Below are 13,575 nucleotides of genomic sequence, written 5' to 3' on the forward strand. Positions count from 1 at the left end.
ACTGGCCATGGCTAAATTCAGTCTGTAAGTTGGAAGTCAGCGCAAAAAAAAACCAACAAAGCTTTCCAGAATGAGGACAAGTAACAAAACCACTTTTAAAACTGGTTAGTTTTAGACTTGTTTAAAACTGGGGTAAAAAATCCACTTATGAACACCTTAAGGTATATAATAGCAATCACTGATCATCCAGTCCAACCCAATATCCTTGTGATTTTTATATTTATTTTGAGCTGACACATTGCAAATTAAAAACTGTATCTACCTTCAAGTACTACTTGATTAACAGTCCCCTCTAAGTCCTGAAGTAGGGCACAAAATTAAACTATGGAATAGTAGGTCAAAACCATGTAAGTAACATTGATATATTTATTTATTACAGCAAGGCAGCAAACAACTACCAGCCAGAGTTCCTCTAGAAACTCTCTGGTCAATATTTCAACTAGTGACCTGAATATTGGCATAGGAAAGACACTTATTAAACATAACACACACGCAGAGAGGATCTGCAAGCACTTTGCGGGGCTGGAAGAGAATTCAAAACAAACTGAAACTGTAAAACAAGGTCTGGAAAAACAGGGCAAGATTCAGCAAAGGCATATGCATAGTACTATACCTAATCAATAACAATCTACTGGACAAATTCAGGCTGGAGAACAACAGGCGAAGAATTTGGCAAAATCAATCTGTGAATCATAGCAGATCACAAGCTGAACTAAGTCAACAATGTCATATGGCTACAGGATAGACAAACACCACAATGGGCTACATAAATAGGAGTGCTGTCCTCAAGAGAACTGAACAAATCCTTATGCTGTACTCAGCTGTAATTCTCTAGCAGGTACTTGCTCAGAAGATGAGGATCACTTAGAAAGACCAGAGTCAAACAGCAAGACTGAGCAGTGAAAGCCTAACCTATGTGAAACAAGGCACTGGGCTTGGATTAAAAAAGATAGAAGTGGGTGGTAAGGAAGAGTGGAACGCTACAACTTTTCTGATGTTGCTACTCTTTATGTTCATAGAGAAACAAGAAACACAGGCTTTGAACTTAAAGCAGACAGATAGGGCTTAGACTTCACTGGGCCAAAGAGGCTAATGAGCCACTAGAATCGACCACGCCCTGCCACGGTGGAGCTTCCTTACTGAAGACCTTCAAAAACTGGTTAAATATCTGCCAGGAAAGATATAGGCATAGCTGATCTGCCTCAGGGGCACTGCGATGGACAAGCTGATCTGCAGAAATGTCGCCCCTGCCCTTCACTTCTACAACTGTCAGCCACTGTCAGCCAGAGGCGATGTCACACCAGACATGACCACTGTCATACCAAAGGTGTGACGGACTACTGATTTACCTCAATATGTTTTACAGATTTCTTCTGGTGCTTCCATTTTAATCTAGCCTGTTCCACTTCTTTATGTATTTTGTTTGAGAGGAGCAGCAGTTCCCACAAACATTGCCATTTGTAAGCTGGGCTTGCAACTAATTGCTATTCTTAAAAGTATAATTTAGTGTGTGTTTGCCTAAGGGCTTTAAATAAAAAATCATCACATCATTTGTAGCTTGACTAGTACGCTGTTAAATGAGACTCTCATCTTGCCTCATTTTGTTAACAACAGACACAGACTTAGATTGCCTCTATCACCAGAACCCATTTGGCTCATCCTTTTCTTCATCCAACTCCTAACAAAAGTTCACATTTAGTAGTAGTAAGCTCCGCTCTCTCTCCTTCCTCCCTCTCATTTTTAACTGCAGAGACAAGAGAACTACTGCTAAGTCCAAAGTAATTAGCCATGGCATACCCTTTGTATTCTCCAGTATGTGCTGGTTTTCAGTTTTTGTGGCATGTGAGCATTTGCAAGAATGTTGTTTCAGCACTTATATTTTCCAAAGATCTTTCTATATGGTGGTTATTCTCTACCAGTCTCTAAATGTACTTTTTTCTGCCATGAGTAAGAAAAAATTCAATTTTCCTTGGTGTATCTGTGTAACGCCACTACATCTGAATGTGCAGACAGCTTAGAGTACACCTAGCTTTGATTCTTTTAATACCGTAGTCCTGGTACTTGCATCTTTAATACTCAGGACTTCATTAAACTTATCACAGGTATTAAATTTTATTAACAATATATCTGTTTCAGTGCTGTCGCTACACATGCTTTTGAGGGGGATGTCTCTTCTGTTAAATGTCCATATTATTATTCTGAGGGAGCTGAACTTCTTTGCACACAGAGGCCTACCATCCTGCTTTTTGAGTCATCCATGTAAGGTGGTGGAGACTATGTCAGTAAAATCCTTCCTTTGCTAAAGGTAACAGCCTTACTTTAGGCTCTTTATCTTAAAATAAGCTCCCTTTTCTCTTAACTGAATGCTTTAATAGTTTTCCAATTTCAGCTACTTAGTTTGCAAAATTTCCTTTTGCCTCCCATCAGGAAGAGATTTGGAAAATGGAAAACAGCCATTCCTCCCATTCTTTCTCATCAATTGATCTTGTTACACAACATCTTCTCTGTGCCACCACTGGGACCTCAGGTTTGAAATGAACTGATACTTATTAACCCTTTGTGTGATTTGCTGGATTTAAATCTATAAACTCCCAATAAAAAAAAAAACAACCCAACAAACTTTTGGCAAATCACATCAGCATTTACATTATCTAAAAAAACACATCTCTATATCTAATAGTGACCCCTGGGCCACACCTCAAGCTTAGCGAACTTAGGTATCTTTTGGCAAACAGTCTGTATTGCTTGCAGGAAGAAAACTGGAGGGAAAGGGTCGTCTGTCACTTGCCAAGGGTAGGGAGTAGGCCACTAGACCCTGGAAGAGATCAGAAAAGAAAAATTACTGGAAGAATACAATTAGGAGAGGAAAGGCATGATCTGGAAAAGTGCTGACCCATCCTCAGTCCCTGCCTAGAATTAAGAAAGAAAAAGGAATAGAAAGATCTAAAGTTTACTCCTAAACTAATTAATGCAGCATTTCTCTCCCTTGTTCGAGCCACAGATAAGGTATCATTCTCTCTTCCATTCTTCCATCACTTTTGGGGTATCAGCTGTTTGTTTCTCCTGTATCTTCGAGGAAAGTCCCCTGCTCGAATGAGAAACTCCTGGCACCTGATGACATCAGCCTGAAACTGATGATGCACCACTTTCTAGAAGAGCACAAACCTAGAAAACCTTCCTTATTTTAAAGCCCACACATTTCAAATTGAAATAAACTCATGTGCCCAGCATCAGTTACTGGATCTCCTCCTCTTTTATCTATATAAACAAAGAAGTGAGGGGAAAAAAGCTTAAGTCAATAGCTCAAGAGCACAAAAGCCTTCAGCATCCGAGCCTGGAGAAGCATTCCCAGGTTCTCAGATGCTCCACAAGTCATCCCTCTATAAGCTGGTGTTCCTGTCTCCAGTCTATTGAGAATATTTTAGCACCAAACCACAAATTTATATGCAGGGAGAAGCTGTGTTTAGAAGAAAGAATGAAATTCATGGGAATCAAGATGACATAACCGTATACCGTAATTTTCATGGCTGTATCAAAAGGAAGCTTCCTTCTTTCACTATATAGTAAGGAGTCTCCATGCTATCAAGACAGTCATAATATTTATGCCAATTGTACAAAATGCCACACAGACTACATATTTAACCGTAAGCAGTTGTCAACAGTGAAAGAAACTTTCCCAAAAGTCAGTGACAGATACTTTGCTCTAAGAGAAAGGTCTGCTTAGTGCAGCTACTGCAAGATAGAAGGGTAAAACATGTCAGCAAGGAGATGCAGTACACCCCAAATTGTTCCATCCAGGGTATAACTTAGAACAACTCCTTGTGTGCTTTGCATTATACTAACTTATCACACTCCCAGAGGGCTTGCTAGTCCAGACCACTTTCTTAAAAGACCTATGCAAAAAGAATAGAGGCAATTTTTTTACATGAGACAAGGATTCGCTCACTAGAGAAACTACTAATTGCACTTCAAGGGTAGGCCAGAAATGCTTGCAATACATGGGAAAAGGGAAAAAGAAAAGTCATCTCTATGCATTTCAGTCCTGATATTACACGTTTGTGCTATTTTAAAGCCCAATGAAACACAGGAGACCTTGGGATGATTCTTTTGTAGCTTATACTGATGCTTCACTGTGTTTGCTCCATCATCTTTAATACAGCTGTGGTTGTGTCACAGAAATTACATTACCAGTAACCAAGTACTCAAGCCTAAAGTTATGGGACAGTTAATGGGCCTTAAATGAAGGCCTGTTAATTTGAGTGTCAGCTCAAGCAGGCCCTACTGCCCAAATCAGACGCTCCAAACTGCACTAACTGCAGCGATCAAAATCACTGACTTTCTGAAGTACAGCCTGCCCACTTGTGTCAGTCAGTAAGGGCATCTGCTGCCTCTGTTTTTGTGATACACAACCTTCATTCAGTCCTGCAGGGAAAAGAGTTTTCCAACAGAAACTGAATAATAGTTGATACGGTGACAGGTCTAAGATGCTGTTTTATGCTTTTCCAAGCCATAGATGAAGAAAATTAATGACAGTCTCACTAGATTCACTGTAAGAATTCAAGAGTGTTTGAAGAACAAGCTTCTATGTCTACAGTCAAACTTCATGTTAATAGTAAGGAAATACAGGATAAATGAGCAGTATGTTGGAGTAATTTGTAGGAAACAAGAACCGGAACATGTAGCCTGGCAAAACACAGAGTAAAAGAGGATTCTTTCTCTGTTATGCTATGTCCCCTAAAAATTAATGGAAAACTCTTTTTCAATAAGCAGAGAAGCTAAATCTTCTATTTTCTGTAATAAGAGATGGAGACCACAGAAGAAGTTTGAGAGCAACAGGAGTTTACCACAAGTTGAGAGTTGCAGGAGTTCTCAGTTGCTCACCAGCAGGTGATCTCAAGGCTTCTTTTCAATGTCATTCTCTGCCATCTATTTCTGATTGACCCATCCAGTCATTCAGATAGGCTTTGTAGCTTTCCTGTCATCACCATGCAATGAAAGTGGATTTAAGAGGTATTTCAAGAATCAACTGGATAATCTCCAAATCACATGAGCACCAAAAAAAGGGAAAGATAAATTCCACCTGTTACCAGGAATGCATCAAATAATAAAAACTGGGAGAAGGGATGTTGTCCGGTGTTTATGATTCAGTCTTCCTGAGTCTACTGTCTCATGTCCACTGATCAAGTTAATGTACCTTTCAATGCCAGTTTTCCACAAACACAACTCAAATACTGCCTACTGTTAATTGTTTTACTCCTAACCTACCCTAATCTCTCTCTTCCATAGCACCTCACATCTCCACTCATGCAAAATTAACAGGGTGGCTGGTAAGAATAAAACCTTCAGAACCCCTGTTTTCCCCTATTCCCTTCAGCTCTAATCATGCAGTTAACTGTTGTCAGAATACTACTGGTTTGCAACTTTGCTACTGCACCTACTTGACCTTCATTTTTTATACACAGTTTCACTACCTCTTATCTTGAATATTTTAATTCCATTATTTTTCTGGGTCATTTGTACCGAGTTGGTTCTTTGGGCCAGATGTAGTGGGATTTGGATTTAGCTTTTTGCACTTTCTTCTTAATGGTGAGCTCACAAATTTAATTTAACCAAATATATTAAGCTTAATGCATTACACTAGGCTTTTTTCAATCTACTTCATATCATTTTGGGATGTGTATTTTTATGATATTTGTAATTACATTATTCAAGCAGAAGTAAACAGCTTAGCTCTTACTGACACTTGCAGCTTTAATTATAATATTTCAGCTTACCTAGAAGAGATCTTATCTGTAAAAGCAAAGTTTAATTGCCTGGCCATAGCTGCTACGATATACAGACATTAAGCATGGGAAGTTCTGCCTCCAGCAGAGAATTCTGCTTACTAGTTATGTCTTTCAGTCTTTTTATAGTGTATTCAGCTAAGAGAATATGCCAGCTACGCCAACTGTATGAGATTCAACAAGGCCAAGTGTCGGGTCCTGCACTTGGGTCACGACAACCCCACGCAACGCTACAGACTTGGGGAAGAGTGGCTGGAAAGCTGCCTGGCAGAAAAGGACCTGTAGGTGTTGATTGATGGCTGGCTGAATATGAGCCAGCAGTGTGCCCAGGTGGCCAAGGCGGCCACCAGCATCCTGGCTTGTATCAGAAATAGTGTGGCCAGCAGGACTAGAGAAGCGATCGTCCCTCTGTACTTGGCACTGGTGAGGCCACACCTTGATCACTGTGTTTGGTTTTAGGCCCCTCACTACAAAAAAAGACATTGAGGTGCTGGAGCGAGTCCAAAGAAGGGCAATGAAGCTGGTGAAGGGTCTAGAGCACAAGTCTTATGAGGAGCAGCTGAGGGAACCGGGGTTGTTTACTCTGGAGAAAAGGAAGCTCAGGGGAGACCTTATTGCTGTATACAAGTACCTGAAAGGAGGTTGTAGCGAGGAGAGTGTCAGTCTCTTCTCCCAGATAACAAGTGATAGTACAGGAGGAAACAGCCTCAAGTTGCGCCAGGGGAGGTTTAGATTCGATATTAGGAAAAATTTCTTCACGGAAAGGGTTATCAAGCAGTGGAACAGGCTGCCCAGGGAAGTGGTGGAGTCGCCATCCCTGGACGTACTTAAAAGACGAGTAGATGTGGTGCTTAGGGATATTGTTTAGGGATATTGTTTAGAGGTTGACTTGGTAGTGTTAGGTTAATGGTTGGACTCAATGATCTTAAAGGTCCTTTCCAATCAAGACGATTCTGTGATTCTGCGATTCTGAGAATGTCTTTAAACATCTCACACCAAATACAGATTTTTAAATTGTTTGCAACTGTCTCTCAACAATAAACAGTGGATTCTTGCCCCATTCTCATATTCTGTTGCACTTCCTGTTCCATGTCAAAACATCTTCCTGCTTTTCCAAATCTATGCAAAAAGCCCGTAACGGGCAAATCTAACTCATCAGTCCACACCATTCCTGATTTCCTTTCTCTAAAAGTTAGTACCTTACTCCCTTTACCCATCTTTATCAAGTGATATAGTCTACAAAGAGTGATCGATAAGCTTCACAGAAAATTATGTACTTTTTTTTGTATTTTTAAGAAATACAGTTATAGAATTCATTTACACAGGCTTTCAATCATATACTTATTAAACTATGTATGGTCAGATCACTGCCATTTGGGTTACTTTATGAACTCTGAATTCTCAAATTATAAATTCTATCTAGCGACCAGATCAGTCTGATAAAAGTTGTACAAGCACTAGCTGGGAACAAAAGAACAGACATTAGACTGACCACCAACATACTAACAAATGTGCTGTCACAGAAATACCATTTGGAGATGATTTCGCAAGAAATTATCAGAAACTTAACACCGGCCATCATAAAAAGATACCCATGAAAGGAAACTCTGCATAAGACTTTGTGCAAATGCAAAACACTTCCGAGAGCATGTCATTGTAACAGTAGAGCGCCGAGCTCTACATTGGAACAGCACAATGACATCTAGCACCCAGTCACTCTAATCCAAAATACATACAGGAAGCTCTGTGGAATTTCTTTACATATGCCCACCACCTGCTTCTTGTTCTTAAAGGCTGGTTACAGCCAGAAGATGAGGAATCACTCATCAGTCTAGTTCATATTATTACTGAAGTTTTCGTTCTCATGTATCCATCATTTAACATTCTTACATTCAGCTTCTACTTGCACTTTCCCTATTTGCATAACTAAGTAACCGTATTGGCTCCTTTCACATATGCTGTCTTTTCAACTGTATACTCAGTAACGTATTTTCCCGGTTTTCATTATTTATAGTCTCTGTTTTCTCATTCCCATCTGTATACTTGATCAGTGATGTATCTATTATTAATATCTCATAGGTGTATACATGGCACGTTCTTTGATACATAAGAAGCAACAGTGGCTTACTACATTCTTTCCTTAATTCAACATGAGGTTTGGATGGGCAAGGTATAAAAAAGCAGGCTCTGAGTTAGTCAGCTGGCCTGACAAAAGACAAAAGAAGTGCATCCTCCAAACAACTAACTGTTGCTTCTTTCGGCACTATAAAGGCACAGATAAGAATATAGAGAAACACCTTGAGCAAAAGACATGTGTAAGACAAAAAAGAAAGACATCAATGCAAAAGATTTTGTGCTTTGATTCCTAAATGGCAGTTTCAAGGTGGGGTTCAATTTTGACATGAAAGCTTCCTCCTGATTTTTTGTGCCTCCAAGTGGGAATAACACTGCCTATCTGACCAAGTGCTCCAAGAGGGAAGTTGGTACTCAGTTTTTCTAAGCGACTGCATCTTTACACATCATGTTTTGTGCTACCTGAGTGCCATTTTCTAGCTTTTCTTATGTAAATTATTTATCTTAACAGACTGCACAGCTGTCTTATTCAGGCTTGCAATGATTGGGAACTGTTGAGATGTACGCTTCAAACTTTTGAGTGAATGATGCAGTATGTGGGTGCTCATTCTACAACACAAATAAAAATCAGGTCTCACTTTGATCCCGTTGATGTAAAAGGCCTGTTGTGTAAACGCAGCTGCGTCTTCGTGAATCTCATGTATTAAGATGAAGCCTGCTGTACCTGTAAGTGCTCATTTCTAAACCTTCAATTCATGTAGTATAAACTACTGTCTAGAAAGACTGTGCTTCAATGTTTGCACTCAAGCACGCAACAGAATTGTTTATTTTTTAGGCACTCACCTTGCTAAACCCTACATATACAACTCATATTTTAAGGATACTTGTCAGGAAAGCCTAGAATACCGGGCACAAACTCTGTCAGAAAATGTGATGTTTGGACATTTTAAACAGCAACTGTGCCTAGCTGTAGTGGCGGGGGATTTTTCAGCGTGATGGGATTCAGTGAGAACCAGGTGTTTCCTCACTTGCAGTTCCTGGCGCTGGCTGGATCCTAGAATTTTCTCACGCGGTGATCTTTAGATCTAGAGAGTCCAGGTGTTTTCTAGCGAAACATATGCGGGCTCTGCAGAGCTCAGGTGCTGCCCAACCGGCCCGGTGCGGGCCGGGAAAGCTCTGCCTGCAGCGCTGGCATCCGAGAACCGACAACTACTCTCCCCTCACTTCACAACAAACCCGGCGGAAAGCGAGTGGGCTGCGGGACATCAGCGCGGGCCGCGGCGTCGGGCGGGCCGGCTCCCGCTCCGGGGCAGCCCCGGCCCCTGGGGCGCGCTCCCCTTCCTCGCGGGAGCCCGGCGGCCGCCGCACGCCCGGCAGCATTGCCGGGGCAGTGGGGCCACCCCTGTCACCCTGTCCTTCCGCACGCCCTGCCAGAAGGGGGGTCGGGACGCCCCCCGCGGCGGGCCGGCGGCCGCAGCTGCCACGTCCTGGCTGCGGAGGAGACGGGCGCTCGCTGCAGGACGAGTTCCTCTTGTGTCGGCGTTTTTTTCTTTGCAAGCGGGGCAGGAGCGTGCCCGGCGCGGGGCGCAAAGTTCAGCCGCCGCGGAGGCAGCGCAGCAGCGTGCAGACGCCGGAGCGGCCCCTCGTGCTCCCCTACCGCGGCCCGCGGGCGGCTCCGTGGCGCGCGCCTCGCTCCGCACCTGGCCCCGGAGGTCTCGCTGCGGCCGCGGCAAGCGGTCCCCACCCCTCCGGCGCAGCTCCGGCGTACCTGCCCCCCGCGCATCACCTCCGCCAGTCCGCGGCGGGAGGCCGGAGCGGCGGGGGGCTTCGCGGTCCGCCCTGCAGCAGCGGCGGCGGGGCCCGCGGCGGAGCCGGGGTCGTGCGGCGGCCGCGGAGCTGCCCGTCCCTTTCCCTTGCCCCTGCCCCTGCCCCGGCGGCGCAGGGCTGCAGCAGCGGACCCTGCCCGCCCGGCTGCCGGCCGCGACGCCGGCGCCCGCTCGGCAGTCGTTGTAAGGAGGGTTACCTGTCCTATATTGATGTATCCGTATTTGCTAGCTATCCGGTTGGCCTCCGGCAGCCCCCCAGTTATCCGCACAGCCCAGTGGTTGGTGTAGAGGCGCGTCCTGCAGGCGGGCAGCAGGAACCCCAGCAGCAGGGTGAGCCGGCAGAGAAGGTCCCCGCCGCCTCCGCCTCCCCAGCAGCAGCGGCGCTTCCAGCCCATCTTCTCCTCCTCCGCACACAACCCCCACAAAACTTCTTCCTTCTTCAGAGGCTCTTCTCCTCACCTTCGGGCGGCACCGGGTCCTCCCAAGTTACCCCAAGGAGGAAACTAGAAAGAGCTTGGAGTAGTGCATTGAACCGCCCGGGGGTTAAATGATGAGGAGTTCGGAATAATGGTTACGATCGGTGCTTACTGCTGTCCCCTCCTCCCGCCGCTCTTCGGGGATTAAGTAACTTGCTTGGAAAGCTTCTCTCACAGTTTCTGAGAGCCAGCTTCTCCCTGTGTCCCCAGCTACATGGGAAGTCGTCTCTCCGCGGGGAGGAGGGCTCCTTCTCCCTCTCTCCGCGTTTCCCTCTTCTCTGACTTCCTTCCCCCTGCCAGCGATCTTCTGCCTCCTCTCCCGCGGCTGGCTCTTCCTCGCCTTCCCTCGCTCCCTCTTGCCCTGAGTCCGGGAGCAGCGCGGCTGCGGCGGCAGGCGGTGTGTGAGTGTTGGCAGCTGAGCGCCTCAGTTCACTCCGGCTCGGCCACCTCCCTCTCCTCTTCCCTCCCTCCTCCTCCTCCTCCGCCCGCCCTCGCTCCCGCCCGCCCGGCAGCGCCGAGGGCCAGGGGAAATGGCAGCCGCGGCGGCCCCGCGCTGCGCCGCCCCCCGCGCTCCCGGGCCCGCGGCTACCGCCGACCCCGCGGGCTGCCCGCTCGCCCACGCCGGGCTGGGAGGCCGCCGTCCCGCCAGCGAGGCTGCGGGCGCCGCGGCGAGGTGCGAGGCCTGCGGCAAGGCCTTCTGCCCGGCAGCGGCCGCGGCACCCCGGCCCTGCCCCCGGCTGTGCCGGGGGGCGAGGAGGGGCCGCGGGAGAGCCCCGGCTGTCCCGCACGGCCTCGGCGGGGTGGGCCCGGGGCACGGGGTGGGACACAAACAGCCGCAAAGCTGTCTCACCGTCAGTCACAGGCTGTGCCTTACCAGAGCTTGCTGGATGTTACTCTACAAACGTTGCTCGGCATCATTTAACGCTGAGCTGTCCGCCAAAGCCCGCTCGTGCTCACGCGTGCAGAAAGAAAAGCGGGCAGCTGCTGCTTTAGCAGAGGAGCAGTGGTCCGGACGAGGAGCACGGCCTCCCCGGTGCTCCCTCATCCCCGTCGCTGCTCAGCATGGCTGAAGCTCCTGCCACCCTGCTGGGAAGCGCTTCCAGCTGCAGGGCATGTGCAGGCCTGGGAAAGTTGATGCTGGTCCTGTGGTGGCCCAGATGCCACCAGCGACTGGAGGTGCCTCGGGTGGCGTGAGAGAAAACTCATGTCCACCCGAGCCCAAACTGTCACTTATCGAACTAAACCTTAGAGCCACCACAATGGCTTTGGACATCCTATAGATCTACTCCCTTTGATTGGAAAGTTAGAGTAAGCGTCTATAAAATTCAGTCCAACAGACCCACTGTGAGGATCCATTACAGGTTGTGAAGGAATTTGAACAGGAGAAGTCCTATTGTAATGTACTAATGTAAATGTTGTGTTTTTTTTTCTCTGAGGAACTGAAGGTGTCCTACAAAGTCAGGCAGCCAACATTCTCCTTTTCATGGGGATGTGAAGTATGGGAAGTTAAATGCTTTACAGAAAGTTGTACAATAACATGGAGTTCCTTTTCGCCTCCCCCAAGACCTGTGCTCCTACCTTTAAAACCACTGTTTTCCTAATAAAGTAGAAATAGTAAAATGCAGATGGCCAAAACCACGTTAAACTTTAAACCATTCTCTGCCTTAACTTCATTCATTTTTTCCCCTAAACAGCACTATTATGTTAATGACTAACATCTTCCCACATCCTCTGATTGTTTTTAAAGGGGAAAAGAGGGTGAAATCCATTCTCTGTCTCCAAAAATTTATTTGCCAGTGATTAGCTTTTCCCTGTTATTATTTTTTACTGTAGTTTGCATTATCATTTGCTCAGTATATTACAACATACTGTTTACTTCTGTTTGTAGATTCAAGACCTCAACGTGGCTCACCTTCCCTGGGATTTCACAGATGATGGCTCACTGTTTAGCAAATCATTCTTCTACTGAAACCGTGATCAACACTCTGATCAGATTCAGCAGGAGCAGTGTCAGGCCCAGACGGTTACATCTCGCAGCTAATATTCATAAATATACAGTCATTGAATATGACACTAAATCTCCTCTAGCAATTAGCCCTCCATATTAATTGGTTCAATGATAATTACACAAGTCAACTCTCTTCCTGTGTCTGGAGTGCTTAAAGTATGTTTAATCATGAATGGCCACCTTACTGAAGTGCATAGCAATCAATGGGTCACACAACCTGAACCTTGTGCAGTCTCAGTTTGTTTTTCTGAAGAGGATGAATTAAAAATCTGTTTTCTGATCTTTTCTCAGTGAATTTTGCTGTTGTTTTAACTGCTATAGATGGTGAGGGTTTTTTTCTGGCACAAAAGGCACGAACTACAAGCGAAAAATAAAGCCATGCTATCATGTAGCTACTTCCAACTTGGCTTATATGACAAAGTGTTTTATACACAGGCACCAAAGCCACTAAGAATCGGTAGACTTGATAAATGCATCATTGTTCCTGAGTAACTTTTCCTAATTCTGCATTGCATCACATAGCCTAAGAAAAATGTTGTGAAAGTTACGCTATACCTAAAAACAGCCTCTGAAAAAGGAGGGACGTAGTCCCCAGAGGCATTTTTTTCTATGATTATAGAGTCCTCTTTGTTGAGGCCACTGAGGCAGATGGCAATCATAGCTAGCGTGGGAGAATTTGGACATTGGTCATAAAGTGGAGTGTTTGAACCCATTTCTGTGTGAAACTGAAACTGCAAAGTTTTGCTGAGTACCTCATCACAACCACATCCTTAGCATGGACTGCACTCCACGCCCCCCCCCCCAAAAAAAAAAGGCAAGAATTCCTGCATTCCTATCCCGTATCATGTCCTAATTTAAACTGTTTCTTTCCGACACAGCTAGAAAGTATACTGGGCACCAGGGGAGTGGAGCGACCACTATGGGGGCTGTCAGCAGTGGTGTAGTTTTATTCAGCATACCTGCTGCATGTGAACTGCTTGTGGCTGGTAGCTGAGCTTGCTTCTGTACACTACTGGAGACCAGATAGCTTGTCTGTACACACCATGCTCCGGGGAAAGTTTTTTCTCCTCTGAGCAAGGGCACGAAATTGGTCCATTTCATCACTATTTCACAACCTGTGCCTTTTATCTCTTTTTTTTCCCCCACATTCTTACCCTTCTGGTATGATCAAAATCAATATCTGGCTGACTGCTCAAAATGCAAGTTTCCATATGTCTCTTGTCCTTTACTTACTGAGACTAATCCCTGAATCCCTCCTCTACTGTTAGTTCCAAATGATTGTAATCCAGGAACTGACCTCAGTCTCTGTTCTCCTATTTGATCTAATGGCCTCTCTTCTCACTATTTTGCCTAACTAGTCCTGACATTATTCTTTCCTTTCTAGTCCTTTCCCATCCTGAAAATCCCTC

General features: G+C 45.5%; 1 protein-coding gene across 2 annotated transcripts in view; it reads right to left on the minus strand.

The window, feature by feature from the left end:
- The window catches only part of PCSK5 (proprotein convertase subtilisin/kexin type 5), a 259,149-nt gene extending 249,072 nt beyond the window's left edge, over nt 1-10,077 (minus strand). For both annotated transcript variants that reach the window (XM_068422259.1, XM_068422260.1), the window contains exon 1: nt 9,880-10,077. In XM_068422259.1, coding sequence (XP_068278360.1) covers nt 9,880-10,077 — 198 coding nt within the window. The remainder of the gene's footprint in view (nt 1-9,879) is intronic.
- Between the last annotated feature and the right edge of the window lie 3,498 nt (nt 10,078-13,575).

The sequence above is a fragment of the Nyctibius grandis genome, chromosome Z (assembly GCF_013368605.1).
Source record: "Nyctibius grandis isolate bNycGra1 chromosome Z, bNycGra1.pri, whole genome shotgun sequence".
In the NCBI taxonomy this organism is placed as follows: Eukaryota; Metazoa; Chordata; class Aves; order Nyctibiiformes; family Nyctibiidae; genus Nyctibius; species Nyctibius grandis.